The sequence below is a fragment of the Pteronotus mesoamericanus genome, unplaced genomic scaffold, assembly GCF_021234165.1.
Source record: "Pteronotus mesoamericanus isolate MK-2021 breed Mesoamerican mustached bat unplaced genomic scaffold, CSHL_Meso_final contig_25, whole genome shotgun sequence".
Lineage (NCBI taxonomy): Eukaryota > Metazoa > Chordata > Mammalia > Chiroptera > Mormoopidae > Pteronotus > Pteronotus mesoamericanus.
Genome location: NW_026555105.1, coordinates 7,581,345 through 7,599,882, shown reverse-complemented (window position 1 = coordinate 7,599,882; position 18,538 = coordinate 7,581,345). Strand labels below are relative to the sequence as shown.

Below are 18,538 nucleotides of genomic sequence, written 5' to 3'. Positions count from 1 at the left end.
TAAAAATTTAAACACATGCCTATATACGGTGAAGGACAGAGAACATGCAGTGAACTTATGAGACCTTTTTTGCTTTGGGGTTTTGAGCTGCGACCCCAAAGTCCTCCCTGGGTACTGTGTCCCTCTCTGCCACTAGGAAGATCAGCAATGGGAACATGGCCTCAGGAGGCAGAGGGGGCTGCGCTTGAATCCCGCATCCACTACTTACTCGCCACGTGATCTCGGGCAAACCGCTTCACCCTTCTGCCCCTCAGCTCCTTCTCCTGTACAAATGGAGGTAATGACGCATGCCTTGGAGGTGTGGCTTGACCTAAGGCCCTGTCCCAGAGCTGGGCACAGAGCAGGCACTCTGTGCTCCCGTCCCAGCAGCTAAGTGCCATCCTGGACACAGCTGGCTCCTGCGATCTGAGTCACGCTGAGGCAGTTTCACAAGGATGATTTCATGTATTTCAGCACGTTTCTGCTCGACAATGTTATAGGAAAATAGAACGCTGCACTTAAATGGAAAGGTGTAACAATCACTGCTACTCATGAAACACTTTATTTAAAAAATAACATCAACATCAATGACTTCTAGCAAGACACATCAACTCTCATCTGGAGAATGGGTGGGCGGGAAGTCACCAGCTCAGTGTGCCTGGGGCCCACTGGTGGTCGAAGACCCTGGGTGGTACTCAGACCAGGTGGATGCACAGGTGACCCATGTGGTGAGCAGCTTACTCCTTTTTCTGTCCTCTTCGTCCAGTGATCGTCAAGGAGAAAGTCACAGGGCGATGCTGGCTGGCTTGAACACTCACTCATTTTGTGACAGAGAAGTGACGGACCTCAGGCTCTGAGCCTTGGTGACACCAGCATGGAGACCCCTTCCTAGCAATTTTTCAGTCACTTGGTACTTTTGACCATGAGTGGTACATATTGTCCATTAATGGCAGGGATCAAAACAAAAGTTCCCTTTCCAAACAACTGTTAAGTTTTAAAAAATGAGTCTGTTTAAAGGACAATATTTGGTAAACAACATAAAACATAGCAAAGATAATAAAAATGACAATGTTAAGGAAACACTTCATGAGGTCAACCTAAGAGTGCTTCTAACATAGGTCCTGCAATTTTTGTGATTCTAAAGCAAGGTATGAGGAAATACAATGACATCCGGGTACCTCCCTAACTAACCCACTCAGCTCTCCTTCTTCTTTATATTAAAAAAAAGAAGAAAGAAATGAAAAAGGAAGATTAAAACAAAGAAAGGCTTAAATCACTGTCTCCTAAGCTGCATTTCAATATCTCTGGTACCAGCTGGAGCTGCCTGGTGGGAGAACTGTCTCTGCCTAATGATTGTGGTTTCAAGGAGGTACGCCACCTTTACAGGGAATTGGCACTTTTGTGAACACAGGTGAGACTCAAGTGTCAGTGACAAAGCATCCCTGATTCGGAAGAGGAGAGTCATAAGGGCTTCCCCCCGCCACACCAGGGTAGCAGCCTTGCACAGAAACCTTCCTGCTGCTATTTCTGCTGGCCTTCTTCCTTCCCTTCCCAGCCAGGATGAGGCAGCTGAGGGTTGCCATGGAAACCGGCTCCATCCTCCCACTGGAAGCCGCCAGCCCTGATTTCCTGCGGAGTTAAGAAGCAGGCGGCAGCAGGGGTCACCCAGGCGTGAAGATGGGTTTCCCTGGGGATATCCCGCCTCCTGCCAATCACAGTGTCTGTCTGGGAATCCTGGGGGCGCCTGGAAGCTGAGAGCTAGGGAAGCCCCCAAGCCCCAGTGCTGCTTCAAGAAGAGACTAGCGCTTGAAACATTCAGAGATTTCAGGTCCTCTCTTTCTCTTTCAGCCAAAGCTAAAGGGACATAGTTATGTGTGCGTATGTGTGTCTGCATCTCATGAGATGCACCCACCCATGGGCGCCTCTGGCTCTGATGCCAAACAGAACTGTCCCTCCACCACCCACCCCCTTGAGCCCAGGGATGTATTTTAGTGGGACAATACGTCTGCTGAACTCTACCAGCTGATGAGCTGTGTGGCTCCGGCAGTCACTGCTCCTCTCTGAGCCTGTTTCCTCATCGATAAAAAGGGCACAACCACCCCCTCTCTGCAGAAATAGCGTGCGAAGTAGAAATACTACATCCGCTGTGCCTGTCACAGCCATTGGAGAGTCCTTAATAAACAGAACCTAATGTTAATAACACTTACGTCATCATAAAGGTTTCTAGGCAACTTTTCTCTTTGAACTTTTTTTCCCCCTAAATCGATACAAAGGCAAGTTTTCATCATTGATCTGTTTGTTCAAAGGGTGGCGCACGTAGAAGGGTGGACCAGCAGTCTGAGAGCCAACCAGCAGGTTCCTACCACCTCCTAAAAGGTCACTTGTAAGAGTCAGAACAGGGTTCTCAAACTCGAACGCCTTCATGGGCCAGGAGGTACTGTGAAGGTAAGGAGAAGCGGAAAAAAAATTCCACCAACTGGAAACCCTGGTGAGCCAGCGCACACAAGTCCCAGATAAGGGAGGCAGCCAGTGGGTGCCTTTGGGAATATGGGCCCAGTGTGCCCAGCTCTTCGAAGTTTTCAAGAGAAGCTGCACATTTTGAACCAACTCTCCCAAAGAAGGTATGAAAACAACTGATGTGCAATATTTTTTAAGTGTATGCCAAACAAAACAGGTCTGCAGACTGGATCATGCTCACAGCTGGAGCTTCTGAGCTAGAATGTAGAGAACCAAAGCCTCCTCTTTGCTTGGCTTGCCCGGCTCAAGGCTGCTTCCTTCCCTCTGGACCACCCTGTGGAGCCTGTGTCTTTCTTATCCCTGACCTGAGTCCCAGCACAGGCAAAGCTTGTCGCATCTGGAGTCCACAACTCCAGAACAGCGAGGTGTACTGCCCAGAGCCCAGCGTCCAGAGGGAGCTCACGACCTGCATCTTGGCGGCGTAGCTTCAGGAAAACCCTCCCGTATTTGCTCAACAATCGGTGTGAACAGAGAGACGAGGGAACTGAAACAGGTCTGCTAAGGCCCTTGGCTTCAGCTAGTTTATTAATAATTTGGGGATGAGCTTATTTCATGGGACACACTGCTAGATCCCAACTGGTCTTACAGCCAGCAGCCGCTTTGAGTGGTTAAGGCCTCAACCACACCGTTGACAAGGACTTGCATGGTGGCCCTCCTGGAGGCCAGGCGAACAGCTATCAGGACTCCTAGTCTGTCTTGTCTGCCCTAACTTTTGTGGGTGTCATAGGATGAGAGGAGCAAGGTGAGCTGGGAGCAGAAAGAGCCTCATTTTGTACAAATCTCTCAGCTTCCATTTTTCCCCTCCCCTAGACCAGCCTTCCAGGAAAAAAAGCAGGAAAGTGCGAAAGCCGGAGCCTCTGGGTATTCAAAGCTCCACACCCAGGCCAGAGGCAGACAGAGAAAGTTGGGTGATCGATCGGGTGTGGGCTGGGTGGGGGCGAGCGTGTGGAGTCCCGTCTGCTTCCGGATCTCACGGCCGGATTCGGTAACGGATAGGCACGTCGTGTTCTGGCTGCATCAGCCCGAAGCCATACCTGCTGAGGTCAAACTCAGGGATCTCCACATCGGGGTTGACCAGCTCCAGATCAAAGTGCATCAGCACCAGGACCATGAACCTGCAAAGAGAGGGCATTGAGGGCATGAAGGAGAGGGAGCACGGGGTGCTTGTTCGGAAGAAGGCAGGACAGCAATCAATGGCTTCCTCTGGAGTCCGACCCCCCACTGTCACTCGGGGACGTGAGAAAAGGCGGGTGAGAGCGCAGAGCACAGTGGCCCAGGAGCTCCGGCACATGGGCAGCGCTGACTGACAGGCTGCGAGCAGAAGCACGCCTGTCCATTTCACACCGAAGCACCGCAGGGCAGGGGCTGGCCTCGCCAGCTCTCCCTTCCGCCTGGCGGCCGTGCGGGCCTTGCGCTGAGATGGAAAGAGGCTGAGTGCCTGCAGGGAGGGGAGGTAGCCCCCAAACCCACAGCCGACACTGTGTGAGTGGGAGTGCAGCCTTTGCTGTCACAAGCCGCTAAGATGGGGGGTCATTCTGTACCGCAGAGACTAGCTTCCCCGGATTAGTGGGAACAATGATTTTTCCTGACTCCCCTCCCCCGCAACCATACTCATCCCCCCGCCCTGACACTCCTGGGACCCTTGCCATCTGCCCTGGTCAGGGCCGCTGCTAAACTACAGGCTGCCTTTGTGAGATTAGAAATAGGCAGGCTTCCCTCGAGACACTTGACGGGGTCTGTGGACCAACTTTGCGAGAATGAGCACTCTCTACTGCCACCTCCTGGAACTCTGTCCTAGCAAGTAAACACGCTATGTACATGATGTAATCAGTGTGTCCATAGAGGGGGTGGCTGCCCTGCCTGGTGTGCGCTGCTTCCGCCCACCTGCCCCGTCTTATTTCACAGTCCTCTGTCGGTGAGGGTCCTCATGGGATCTGCACCTGCCCCACCCCACCACCGTCCCCCTGCCGAGGCCCAGGTGCCCGACGTAGGGCAGGGCACACGGCAAGGACTCTTGAATCTTACTGAATGAATGAAGAAGAGGGAAGACAAGGACAGAGCAAAGTCCCTGCTCTGGACGGGAGAGCTGGGCTCTGCTACTGAAGGACGGGTGACCCTCATCGAGTTTCTTTTCCACTCTGGGCCTCAGTTTCCCTGTCTGGTCAAAGAAGGTAAAAAAGGTGGGATGTATCCCTTCCAGCTGTGCAGCTGTAAGATGCTAGAGGGTGAGTGTATATAGGGTGGGGGTCCTGTACCCACCCCTGGATTGGGATCCTGGTACCTCCACTCACCAGGCATGCAGCCTGGCAAATGATGTGACCTCCGTGTTGGGCTGACACCTACCTAGCAGGGTTGTCATGACAATTAAGTAAGATAAAAATAACACATTAGCTAATTTATTGACACACTACGTGCTAGAGACTGTGTTAAGTATTTAGTGTCCATTGTCTCTCTCATCTGCGTGGAAGCTTCAGGAACTAGGAGCTATAGTCGGCTCTGTTTTAACACTTGTTTAACACCTGCATTTGTTCCAGTGGGATTCATCTGGTAGGGAATGAGTGAAGCTTAATGCAAATTTCACATGAGCTTATGGGCAATTTTATCGGCGAGAAACACAAGGAGAATGCAAAAGCCTGCCCCCAGCTGGGCTGAGCTGAGCAAGAATTCATAAAATGCTCTCACAGTTAAACTCTCTCTACCGGTGACCTCAGTTCACGGTGCGGCAGGGGGCGGTGGCGGGGGGCGCGCGCACGCCACACCATCCATATCAGAGGTCTGAGTGCAGATAACTCTCCTCCCATGCTTCACCGTGGCTCACAGCTGCAATCCACGGTCCACTTCCACTGCGAACGTCAGGTCATTTTAAGAACAAAGTACCACATTTGCTGCAGCACTTGGATAGTCTGTAACCGTTTCACATGTGTGAACCTGTACTACTATTTCCTCCTAGCTGTTTCTCTCTTTCTTTAGGTATCACGGATGTGGGGTTTGACTGCTGGGCCCTGGCCCCATTGTCCCCACTATGTCTGTGGCTTTTAATGCGCGATTTCTCCCAGCGCAGTGGTTTTTTGGAACGCCCGTGAAGTGTCAGAGCAAGACCGGCTGTACAATGACCTCCGTTTTACTGCCAGAAAAAACTGAGGCTGAGAGATTAATGCAATGTGCCTGTTCACTTAGCATATTGCTGGACCATTAATAGTAGTGATCTTAGTAATTACTATAATAACTAACATTTATTACCTGCCTATAGTGAGCCAGGCAGTGGGCTAAGTACTCAGAAAGATCCCATTCCTTTGTCCCAACACCCCTGGGATATAGTAGGACCAGTACCCCATTTTACAGTTGAGGAAATGGGGGCACAGAAGGTCACACAACTTATGATGGCACAGAGCTGCACAGAAGGACAGGGTGGATGTCCTAATGCCTGGTCCCACCTGTTTGTCAGCCGGGGGCCAAGGCTCGTGGGGTGCAGGGAAGAGAATGAACAAGGCATCAGAAGAACGGAAGGGCAGGACGACACTTGGGTGGCCAGTTCCTGCCAGGAGGCTCTGAGCAGCCCGGCAGCCGCAGACAGACGGCCACGGTCAGCTGCACCAAGACCGGTGTCCGGTGTTCGGGAGTGTGGCGTTTGGACCCTAGGCTTGGAGGAAGGACCTGATGCTAGATCTGATTATTTCAGAAGAAATCAGAATGCTGGCTTTTTATGTGAGCTTTCCTGATCCTTCCAAGTTAGCACACATTTAAAAAAAACACAAATAAATAGACTTGTGGGCAAGACATGGCTTCCGGACTGCCCGTTCGAAGCCTTCCCCGGCTCGGCTCGCCGTCTCAGGAGAAGGGTGCGTACCAACCACGCAGAGCAGGAACCTCCCCTCCCCCAGCCCCCAATACTCACTGTTTGATGCTGCTGATGGCGTAACCCCTCCCCAGGCACTGATTGTGTCCAGCTCCCCAGGGCAAGCTGTAATTCTTCAGTCGCTTCCCATCCTTGTAAAAGTCTTTCTTCTCTGATCCATCAGGGTTTAGGAATCGGTTATACTTAAATACCTGAGATAGGAAGAAGGCCCATGTCTGACTCCACTCCTACGACATGTGTGCATGAGGAAAAGTATGAGGATGTTTATCGTAGTCTTGTTTAGAAGAGGAAAAAAACGGGAAACAATATAAAGGGCAATTAATGGAGGATTGGTTAAAAAATTATGTATGGCAGCTATTTAGAAGGCTGGGCTTGGTCTGTGTGTGCTCACATGGAAAGAATTTTTAAGACTGGTTGTTAGTGAAAAAAGCAAGTTTCAGGGCAGCATGCACTGTATGATCCTATTTACACACCTATCTATTCACATGTGTGTAAGTATGTATAGGTCCACAAAGGCATAAAACTAGTTTAAAGGACACACTCCCAACCATTGTTAGGGAATGCTATAGAACTGGAGAGAAAGGGAATGAAGAAAAAATTTTACCTTTAAATATGTATCTATATATTTCTATTTTATGAGTATATGTTACTTTTGTAATTTAAAGGAATTATTTTTAAAAGGAGAATGTTGATTTGGTTGCATTGTACACTGAGTGGTAAGGTGAGAATTGTATATGAGGACAGGGCTTGGCGCAGAGTAAGTGCTGAATGAAAGATGGGTGAATGGACCAATGGAGAGACTGATGAATGAAAGGCAGGGGATGGATGGATGGATGGATGGGCAGATGGATGGATAGGAAGATGGATGGATGGATGAGTGGATGAATGGATGCATCAATGAATAGATGGGTAGATAAACTGATGGATGGATAGATGAGTAGACATAGCAGTCAGTGCCTGGCATACAGCAAGCACCCAAATCTATCAGAAATTGTGCATGTTTCCCATCTTCAAGTCCAGGAAGAGGAAAAAATGTTGAGAGGTTGGCATTGCAACATTCTGAAAAAAGGGAAACCACTCAGCTATCACTTATGAAGCGCTCCCCAGGTGCCAAGCACTGTAAAGGCCTTCCGTACATGATCTCATTTACTCTTCCTGACAACCCCACGAGGCAGGTGCTATTATGAGGTTTATTTCACAGGTGAGGAAACAGACACAGAAAGGTGAAGTCGCCTGGACAAGGTCACACAGCAAAAAGCAGAGCTAGGATGCCACTCAGATCTGGCTAATCTAGAAGCAGCTGCTTTTTCCACGGTCCCTGTGGTGCCATTTACCTCTGGGTCTGTGTAGACTTCTGGGTCCTTCTGTGGACTCAGGAACGGAAAGAGGAGGAGGCGGTCCCCACGTCGCAGGGCGAATTCCCGGCCGTCTGCCATGGGAAGGGCCAGGTCCACCACGACCTCTCGGGTGATGAAGGGCGCGGCCGTGAGTCTGAGGCTCTCACTCAGCACGCTGTCTGCACCGGGCAGGGACAAGGACAGGTCAGCAGCTGTCCTCTTAGCCACTAAAATGCTACCCCCAGCTCTCAATTTACAGAGGAAGATGAGGAGCCTCAGAAAGGGAGCATGACTTGCCCACCATTACACAGTGAGGCCAAGAGGGCCGGTTCATGAGGTGTGATGGTGACGGTCCCTCAGGGACCTCAGAGGGCGCGTTTGGTCTGATCCTAAGAGAAGCTGGGAGGAAAGGCGGGAGACAGAAGACAACAGAGAAGGCCAGGCAGAGAGCAAGGCCATTAGTGTCAGTTGTTCCTGCCTGCCCAGCATGCACTCCCCTTCTGGAAACAGTTCCCTGATTTTCCTCTAGGGACCGCCCTGCTCCTACCGTCAGGGGCTGGGCTGTTGATTCTTCCCCTGACTCCTGGGACTGGGCTGTGTTATGACTGGCCAATCAGAGCATCCCAACCCTCTGAACACTAGGACTGGCTCAAGATGAGCATATGGCCCAAAGGGAGCCAAGCCGACACATTCCTGGGACTCTGGGTGGGAACGCTGCCGAGAGGCACAGCCTCACGGGCTGAGAGCACGGCAGCCTGGCTCTCCTGGTGGCCACCTTGCCCGCCTGGGACTGGAGCCGACGCAGCAGAAAGCGAGGCTGGGAGCTGAAGAGAGACTGAGTTCTGATGGCATTGGTAGAGCACCTGGATCCACCTGGACCTGAAGCGAGAAACCTCTGGACTTTCTAGTTACTTGCCCCAAATAAAGTCCTTTTTTTCCCCTTTGCTTCAGCCAGTGTAAGTTAGGTTTTCTGCCATTTGCAACCAAAAACCTCCTACTGAGACTATGAACAGCTAAGACTGAGGCATGGAGACACCAGGTCTAAGAAGGTAGGAGGCTCGGAGGCACCTTAGGTCCAAGGACACTGGCGGACCCGGGACGACGGGAGCTCATGTAGGGCAGGGGCCTGGTGACCCAGGCTCGGGGCTGCCTGAGGGGTCTGACCACCTCACCGAGTACAGGCATGTTGTCCAAAACCTTCGGTGGGGGGGTGGTCATCTGCGAGATGGGCTGCTCTGCGCGGCAGGTGACACGCTCGAGCTCTCCACGGACGGCAGCCAGGGCCTCGGGGTTCTTGAGGAGGAAGAGCAGAAGCCAGAAGGCAGCTGGACCCATGTTCCCCTGCAAGGAGAAAGAGTCCCTGTTGTACCGTGGAGGGGACACAGCTGGGGTGTGAGCTGACTGGTCTATGCCGAGGACACAGCCCTGGCTGAGGCTCCGGGGTCCGGAGGCCTTAGTCCCCACCCCCGCCAAACATCTAGGCATGGCCTATGTCTATCTGCAGTCTCAGAACATGGCCAAGAACTGCACTGGGATTTTGGCAGAGTCCAGTGTCTACCCCAAGGCCATCCCTGGCATCCCTGACCTTGAGCAGAATCACTGATATGCAGCCACATAGATAATCTTCATAGCTAACCAGCAAAAATTGTCAGTAAGAGTAACAAAGTGGTCAGTTAAGATGACTGCTAACCTCTGAGGATGACTGCACCCTTCGCCCCAATTCTTTACCCCTCCGTGCATCCACCCCCTTACCATGTGACTTTGGACTGTCTCCCATTAAAGAGGCAGAGAGCATTTCCCCGCCCCTTGAATCTGAGCTCAGTCATGTGACTTGCTCTGGCCAATAGAATGAGACAGAATGGACAGAAGAGCAGTTCTAAGTCTAGGCCTTAAGAGACCTTGTATGTTTCCACTTGCCTCCTAGCCCACTGGTCCCAAGGGGAGGATGGGAGACACACGGAACAGAGCTGAGCTGTCTGGCTCAGCCCAGTCTAGACCAGTTGACTGCCAGCGGGCCCAAGACATGTGAGTTAAATAAAGGCGCATCAGTGTATGCCACTGAATTTTTGTGGTTGGCTGGTATACAACAGCAGCAAACTGATACAATATCTAAATATTTGCTTTCAAATATGTGAGTGCTGTGTACGTATCAAGCAAAGCAACAATGATCAATGATGACTATGAAAGTTATGAATGTCTTGAACAAAAATTATTTCAAACTTCCCATTAGCTAAATAATTAGGAAAATGGATGGAATTTCTTGCTCCAAGACCTTAGCCCTGACTGAACATTTTAACACTCATGTACTCAGCGTGTGGCCCAAACGTGTATAGGCTACCCTTAAATGAGGCATGGATGAACAGCAACTAGCCTCAGTGGGCGGGGGTGGGGAATCTTGTCCTACCATACACGACTATTCTATTCAACCATAACAATGGAGTATTAAGCAGCTACTAAATCCCATGTTTACCCATTAATTCTGTTAAAGACATAATCACACACGGACAAAAAATTACTTGCACGAAGATATTTACCACAGTGCTGATGGAACGAGATTGAAAGCAACTTCAATGTCTATCAATGGGAGATCAGTGAGATAAATGATGATCCATCCCGAGGATGATACAGGAAGTTGTCGCAAAGCAGCCAGCTCTGCAGATACTGATATAGGACTAGAGACAAGGCACACTGAGGCATGCAAACGGCTACGCAGAAAGGGGCGTGCCCCGTGGGTGTGTCTGACTAAAGAGGATGGATGTGAAGAAGCACAGACCCTCTAGGAGCCTCGGAGAACCGAGGACGGGAAGGGGAGGCAGGCTTTTCACGGCATACATCCTTTTCAACTGCTTAAGCTTTTAACATAATGTACCACTTTTAAGCAAAACAAAAGTGAGTGAGTTTTTTTTTTTACAGGGATCTGCAAGGACACAGAGAAATGTGCATGACACATTAAAAGTGGGATTTAAAAAGCTGCATGGTCTTAACCACTGGAGACAAACATACAGAAAAGGCAGTAAACAAATGCATCAAAGCATCAATGATGGTGAAACAAGTTTTCTGTCCTTTCTTCCTCTTCAGCGACCATGATGATTTCAGTGCCAAGGAGGGGCTGTGTAACGTTGTTCAATTCCCCTACTAAGCCTGCGCCATTACCACACCGTTTACTGAAAACAAAAACTAAGCACTCCTGAGTCCCTGCCCACTGCCCACCCTAGCAGAGACTCCATTTGTCACATAAACATCTGTGTCCCTTTGGGGTGGGGCCTGTAAGTCAGCTTGGAAGACAGTTCAAGGCAGAGCCCTGAACTGGGACGAGGCAGAGTTGGGTTCAAATCCCAGCTCCCCACTTCCTGTCACTCCGGACAAGTAAGTCACTTTCTCCTCTAGGTCTCAGAATTTCCCTTTTGCTCAAATAACACCATGCCCACCCCTGGAGCAGCCACAAGGGTCCGCTGAGGCTGGAGGCAAGCGACCCCCACGTGCTGGTGACAGAGCAGGTGCTCAAGAAAGGTTTCTCCCTCCCTCCGGTCCCTCCCCCAGGCTGGAGAACGAGCAGAGACATGGGACTCCCTCTGAGGTTTCCTCCAGCACCTCAGGTCCGGCAGAGACAAGCAAGGTCAGTTGCTGTTCATCACTCAAATAGCCAAGGGAATGTAGGGGATAAATAATTCAGCCTCAGGTTAACGCAGGGCCAAGGCCATTTTCTCTCGCCAGGATGGTCCGATGGGGGCCACGGCTCATTAATTACAAAGCAGGAGCGGAGCACGAGACTGCTCGGTTACCTCGGCTTTCAGGAAAAAGCTGTGGCGAGTTAGGGAGGTGACAAGACCACCTTCCATCGCGCTGCATAGATGTGTGTGAGCATGGCTCTGTGTGTGTGTGCACATGTTCATGTGCTGTGTGGTCACACACCACAGAAGATTCTGAATTCACTGCCCTGGAAGTACAGCTTTCTCTGGTGGGGCCCTGCCTCATTTACCCAGGAGGTCGAGCCTCAGTCCCCGCACTGAAGCCACAGGCCAAGGCCCGAGTGGGGAGGGAAGCCTGTGTCGAGAGGAGCCTGCAGGGACTCTCCTCCTCTGCCCACCTCGACCCATGTGCCCGTAGAGCCGGCCTCTCCTCCTGCCTGGACCTTCGGTCTCAGGCCACCCGCTCCTCCTCTAGGTCCCTGGACGCAGAAGCCTCCAGCCGGCCCCTGCATCAGCCTGATTCCAGGCTTTGGGGCTCTGGATTCATGGGGCTTTTGTGAGGACCCTATGAGATGTCTGTAAAATATCCAACAGGATGGCTGGCACGTGGCACATGGCACGTGGCACGTGGTATGCGCGCGACTGCTTCTGAAGACGATTCATGCCTCTATTCCGACCTGACAATAGCAATCACAACTACCATTCCTCGCCCTCTCGGAATACTTTCCGACCTGACCTCTGGATGGCGCACCCTCCCTGTGCCCTCCCACCCCCCGGCCCCTCCTCCTCTGTCTCCTTTGCTGTCTCTCCCTCATCTTCCACACCACCCCCCAAACTTCCTTATCCCCTCTCATCCCAGCGATCCCCAGGCCAGTGGTTTCCATACCATGTTTATACCGACAACTCCCAAATGAACGTCTCCCGCCCGGACCCTAACCCTGAAGTCCGGGCTCTTTTCTTTAGATATCACTCCCACCATTTTCCATCTCAAACTCAGCAGGCCCCAACCCAAACCCCTGGTTTTTCCCCCAACGCGCGCTCCTTCCACCATCTGCCTGACCTGTTAATGCCAACGTCATTCCCCACCCCCCTCCGCCCCGCTCAGACCCCCACCTGGAGCCATCCTGGTTCATACCCACCCCCAGCGTCCCAGCCAACAGCAAACCCTGCTGGCTCTACCCGGAAACATATCCAGCACCCAATCACTCTCCGCCCTGCCCTCTGGTCTAGCACCTTCCTTTTGCCTGGTAACTGCAGCGGCCTCCTCCCTGGTCTCCCCGCTTCCTCTTCCTCCCACTGCAGTGCAGCCAGAACGACCCCTCTAAAGCAGAAGACAGGCCATGTTGCCCCTCTGTTCACAGCCCTCAGAGGCTTCCCAACTCAGAGGAAAAGCCAAAGTCCTCCCCATGGCCTCCAGGGCCCTGAGTGGCCCGACACCTGCTGCTTCTCTGCCCCATCATCCTCATCCCCACCTCAGGGCCTTTGCACATGCTGTTCCCCCGCACCTGGATGCCCTCATCCTCTATACCTACATGGCTCGTTCCCTCACTTCAGGTTTCTGCTCCTTGGCCAGGCCTCCCTTGACCGCCCTATCTGAAGGAGGCCCTCCTCACTCCCCTCTGCTAATCTCTTCCCCAGCTTCATTGGTCCCCCACCGAACACCCCTCTAGCATATTTTACATACATGTTTATTAAGAGTCCGTTTCTCCCACCAGGATGTCCGCTGTGTAAGGGCCGGGATCTTGGTTCTGCTCACTGCTCTCTCCCCAGCTACTAGAACGGTGCCTGGCACACCCTGGGCCCTCGCTAGGCATTTGCGAGACACGTTGACTGAGCTTTCGCTCTCTGCCAAGCCCAGATACCACTCCCTTTCCGCCTCTCCTCCCTTTCACAACACCTTGAGGAGGCTGCCGCCACTTACATTTTAAAGATGAGTAAACCCAAGCATCAAGAGTTAAGCGACTGACTTGCCAGGAAGTGGCAGGGCAGTCACAGAGCCCGTGCCTGAACCCCCGGGCGACACAGCACCTTGGCCCTGCCCTCAAGACGTGTGTTCTCCAAGGGCCTTCCCGCCTGCCTGGATTGTGGACGCTGCCAATGACTCAACCTCAGAGGATGTCCTGTCCCCAAATCCTGGCCCTGCCAAAGGCTGTTCCCCGGACTTTCTGTCACTCGAGCCCCCAGGGCCAGCACCCAATTCTGCTGACAGGGGTCATTTCCGCCAGGGATTCTGGAAATGGTTCGGAGCTCCAATCCTTGCCCATAAATATGTTATTAGGCACTAATGGGGCCCAACTGCTGAGCAAACCCCGCCCCGCCCCTCGCTGGCCTCCGCCTACAGGGATGGTTAATGGCTCTGAGAGAAAACTAAAAATAAGCTGCGAGTCGATGGGAGAGGAACTGCCTAGAATGTCTGCCTGAGCAACTGTCAGGACTGAGAGAAGGCGGGGCTTTGGGGTGGGGTGAGGGTGGCGGCACCCTCAGCCCGCTCTCCCTCCCTGCAAGGCCTGGTCCATTCCTAAGTCCACCGGCGCTGTCCTTCTCGTGTTTCCAGGACCTCTCCACATCCTCATCATTTCCACGGCCACCAGCCGGTCCTGCCACCACTGTCTCCTTATCATGTCCCTGCTTCTGCCCTTGCTCCTCGGATCCTGTCCCTTCTTTGCTCCCAGGGCTCCCAACTTGCCCAGAGAAAATCCCGTCTTCGCTTACCAGGACTCGCAGGCCCCTTGTGAGCTCTTCCCTCAGTCCCATGTCCCCTCCTCATCAGCGATCCTGTGCATGATACCCTTTCCCAGTTAAGAGGATCAGGGAACTGGCCGTGTGTGCACAAGCCCATCCCCCATGCTCACAAATGCACACCTTCACGCATGCACACACACATACCACTCACTCATATGCACACAGACACAGCCACACACCTGCGCGCCCCCCTCGCACGCCGGGCCCACCTGTGTGGCCCAGAGCTGCAGCCCCAGGGCCCGCGCCCGCATCTCCTCCGACGCGCCCATCTCCTCCAGGTGCCGCAGGTAGCTCTCCAGCCAGCTGCTCCGTTGCGCCCGGGTAGCCAGCCTGGAGGGCGACAACAGCTTCCACAGGCGACCTTTGACGCTGCATGCACGGTCCTTGTCCCCTGCAGGAACAAGTTTATCTTCCAAATGTTCATCTGAAATGCATTATTTTCCTGTGTTTCCCAATTTTTTGAGCCCTGGAGAATCACCCAGGAGCTTTTAAATCTCCTGCCCAGGTCCCTCCATAGACTGATCTCATCAGAACGCCCGAGGACGGGGACAGGCAGGCAGAGACAAAGTGGGTGAGCGTGGGGCGCAGAGGCGCTGCAGCCCCCTCCACTGGTAACAGTTCTGGGTGCCTGTAGGCGCCACCCGATGAGACAGCTCAAAAAAGGAGGCCCAGAAATCTAACAGATTAAGAATGACTGGAATTCTTTGAGGTGAGAGAGCACAAGTGCAGGTCTTGAATATTGCTGTAAACACTGCTTTTAAAGATGATTTTACAAAGCAACGCAGTATGAAAAGACAACCGACAGAAAGGAGAAAATATGTGCAAATCTTCTATCTGATAGGGGTCTCATACCCGGAATATATTGAAAACTCCTACAACTCATCAACAAAAGACCCAAATAAACCCAATTTAAAAAAATGGACAAAGGACTTGCATAGACATTTCTCCAAGGATGATGTACAAATGGCCAATAAGCACAGGTAAAGATGCTCAACATCGCTAATCATTAGGGAAATGCCAACCAAAGCCATAATGAAGGACCACTTCATACCCATTAGAAAGGCTAGTGTCAAAAACTCCACCCACAAAACCTTAAATAACAAGAAAGGATGTGGAAAAACTGGAACCTTGTGCAATGCTGGGAAGAACACAAAAGGGTGCAGCCACTGTGGGAAAATTTGGTAGTTCCTCAAGCAGCTAAAGATGGAATTACCGTATGATCCAGCAGTTCCACGTCTGGATATTTACTCAAAAGAACTGACAGGGGGTCTCAGCTACTCGAACACTCATGGTCATAGGAGCACTATTAGCAATAGATAAAAGGGGGAAACAATCAAACAATGGACTATTATTCAGCCTTAAAAAAGAAGAAAATTCTGACACATGCTGCAACACAAAAGAATCTTGGAAACATTATGCTGCGTGAAATAAGCCAGACACGAAAGGAGAAATAGTGTATGATTCACTTATGTGAGGTACCTAGCAGTCAAACTCACAGTGGCAGAGAGAATAAAGGTTAGCTTGGGTTAGAGGAGAAGGAGATGGGGTTATTGTTTAATGGAAAGCTTTTGTTGGACAATGAAAAATTTCTGACAATAGATAACAATATAGTTACACAACATTGTGAACGTACTTATTGCCACTGACCTGTATACTTAAAAGCGGTTAAAACAGTACATTTTATAATATGTATATTTTACCAACATTAAAAAAAGAGAAGTATTGAATGTCTTCTGGAAAATGAGCCAAAGAAGGTGTTGTATAATTTTTAAAAATGGACTAGCAAAAAAGTTAAAAATTTATAGCAATGATTTGATCCTCAAATCAATGAACATTTGTAGAACCCTTAGAACAGCACAGGGACACACTCCACTTAAGATACAGTTACTGCTACTATACGTATATCGTTAGGAAAAAGTGAAGCGCCCACAGTAGTATGTTTGGTGTGCATTGGTGGGGTGAGGGAGAGCAATAAGAACACAGTCACTTTGCTTACACTTGCCTGAAGGAACCCTGGAAGGATCCATGCAAAACTAATAAAGTCAGCCACCTGGGGAGAGTGAGAATTGGGTGGAAGATCATATGACAAGAAAGGGAGGGAGACGTTTCACTGTTACGATTTTCTATTTTCAATGAATGAACCACAAAACATACACTCATAGTCTGGCAAGCCGCCACCCAGAGAAAATTTCCAGAGAAAAGACTATAGAGTCAGAGATACCAAGATTCAGTAACTTCATTCCGTAGCTCATACAGATGATGCTGGAGTGAGGGAGAGGGGAGCTGGGAACCTGAGTTTGGTGACTCAGTCAAATGATGCAGATGTCGAAGGTGCTGGCTGAATAAAACCATTTCCCAAAATGCAAGAGTAGGAAGAAAGCAAAAGTTCATGTAGCATGTGAGCTTAACAACAGATGTTCAGCAAAATCATTAAGGGGAAGTCGAACTTTTTCATTTCCATTTCTAATTATTTCTATATTTGGGTTGACCAAAAAGCAAACCAAAAAAATACCTTCCCACTAGGAAAACGGGGGTTCGCTGTATATTTGGATCACAGTATAATTTGGGCCTGTGCTGTATTTCTACACATGAAGAATGGTCTAGAACCGCTCTGTGCAGTAAGGTGACTGCAGGCCATAGATGGCTTTCGAGCATTTAAAATGTGGCTAGCCCAAGCTGAGATGTGCTGTGAGTCATGAGTAACAAAATGTAAATGATCTCATTAATAATTTTTATATCGATGACATGCTGAAATGCTGAGTTAATTTTAGATATACTGAGTTAAAGAAAATGTATTATTAAAATTGATTTCATCTCTCTCCTTTTTAAAAGTGCCCGATAGAAAATTTAGACTTTAATTCTATGGCTTGCATTCAAGGAACCACACAGTTCTAGAAAGACAACACCAAACTGGTAACAATGGTAACTTTGGGAGGAGAATTTCCCTTTTCTGCGATATTCAATTTTTTTTTTCTAAGACAGAGGGGAGCCCAGATAAGAGCCGAAGCTCTGGAGCAGAGCGCCTGGCCTTGGATGAATCACCTTCCCCCTTAACACTTCGATTTTCTCACCCATGACACAGGGTAAGAGTGCCCACCCCACAGGGTTATGCAGAGCTAGAATGCATTAACATGCACCACACAGAAAGTGATACCCACAATGGGCCTAATGCACATTAGCTATGTGACTAAATGAAGCTTAATGAATGTCAGCAAATTATTAGCCCAAGGAGGATGTATTCACATACCATTTCTTAATTATTTCTGTGATTAAGGAATAACGATAAATTGCTTCTTCGTAGAAGGATGATCTTGGGCAACTCACTTTGTACCTCTGAGCCTCAGTTTCCCCATCTGGCTGATAGGATCATTAGGAGGATATAAAATAAGACCTTACACAGTCCTGACCGGCATGGCTCAGTTGGTTGAGTTTCGACCCATGAAGTGAAACCAGGCGGGTTCCCAGTCAGGGCACGTGCCTGGGCTGTGGGCCAGGTCCCCCGTGGGGCACATGCAAGAGGCAGCTGATCGATGTTTCTCTCCTTCTCTTTCTCCCTCCCTTACCTGCAGGTTCAAATCCCAGACCTCCTATGCTGTGTGGAATTGTTGGAGCTGCATCCACCTCTGTACCTCACTCTCCCCACCTGCAGAAAGAGGGTCCCAGGCTTGGGCACCTCTCAAGTTTTTCTTCAGCAGTGCCTCTGTCCCCTAGAGACCTGGGCACAGAGAGGCCCCCTTTAGGAGATAGGCTTTTAAAGTCTGCGTTCTCCCTTTAAAATGAGTTACGTTTATGTATTAGACTCTCTGGTCCTTTAACATAAGAATGCCTGCTGCCTCAAAGCAAGAGTCAAATGAAATAGCCTCCCCACAAAATAATCAGTGAAATGAATGTTGTAGAAAGAAGCAGCTAGCTTAGCTTGGGGCTTTATTTAACTGCTGCCCAATGACCTACTGTAAGAGAAACACCAGACCCCATGCTAAGGGTCAGTTTTCTTTTAAAATATGTTTATGTTTTTTTAGAGCAGAGAAGGAGTAATACATGCACATGGTGAAATAATAAATAATAATAATAATAAAAAGAAGTTCTACAAGTTCAAGTTCAAATGGGTATATTATAAAAGTAAATTTCTCTTCAACTTATCTAAGGCTTCCCAGAGCAAAAATCTACACATGTTCTCACATTTTAAAATACACGGAGGTTGCCCTCTGGATTGAGTGCCGGCCTGCGAATGGAAAGGTCACTGGTTCAATTCCCAGTCAGGGCACATGCCTGGGTTGCAGGACAGGCCCCTGGCTGGGGGTGTACTAGAGACAACTGATTGATGTATCTCTTGCACATTGATGTTTCTCTCCCTCTCTTTCTCCCTTCCTTCCCTGCTCTCAAAAAATAAGTAAATAAAATCTTTAAAACAAAACAAA

General features: G+C 50.1%; 1 protein-coding gene across 1 annotated transcript in view; it reads right to left on the bottom strand.

The window, feature by feature from the left end:
• Positions 1–415: 415 nt before the first annotated feature.
• Positions 416–18,538, bottom strand: part of PTGIS (prostaglandin I2 synthase) — a 39,398-nt gene continuing 21,275 nt past the window's right edge. Inside the window, exons 6-10 of the mRNA XM_054573616.1 lie at positions 14,330–14,511; positions 8,862–9,030; positions 7,687–7,868; positions 6,392–6,543; positions 416–3,611 (exon numbers count right to left, since the gene is read on the bottom strand). Coding sequence (XP_054429591.1) covers positions 3,467–3,611; positions 6,392–6,543; positions 7,687–7,868; positions 8,862–9,030; positions 14,330–14,511 — 830 coding nt within the window. The 3' untranslated portion in view covers positions 416–3,466. The remainder of the gene's footprint in view (positions 3,612–6,391; positions 6,544–7,686; positions 7,869–8,861; positions 9,031–14,329; positions 14,512–18,538) is intronic.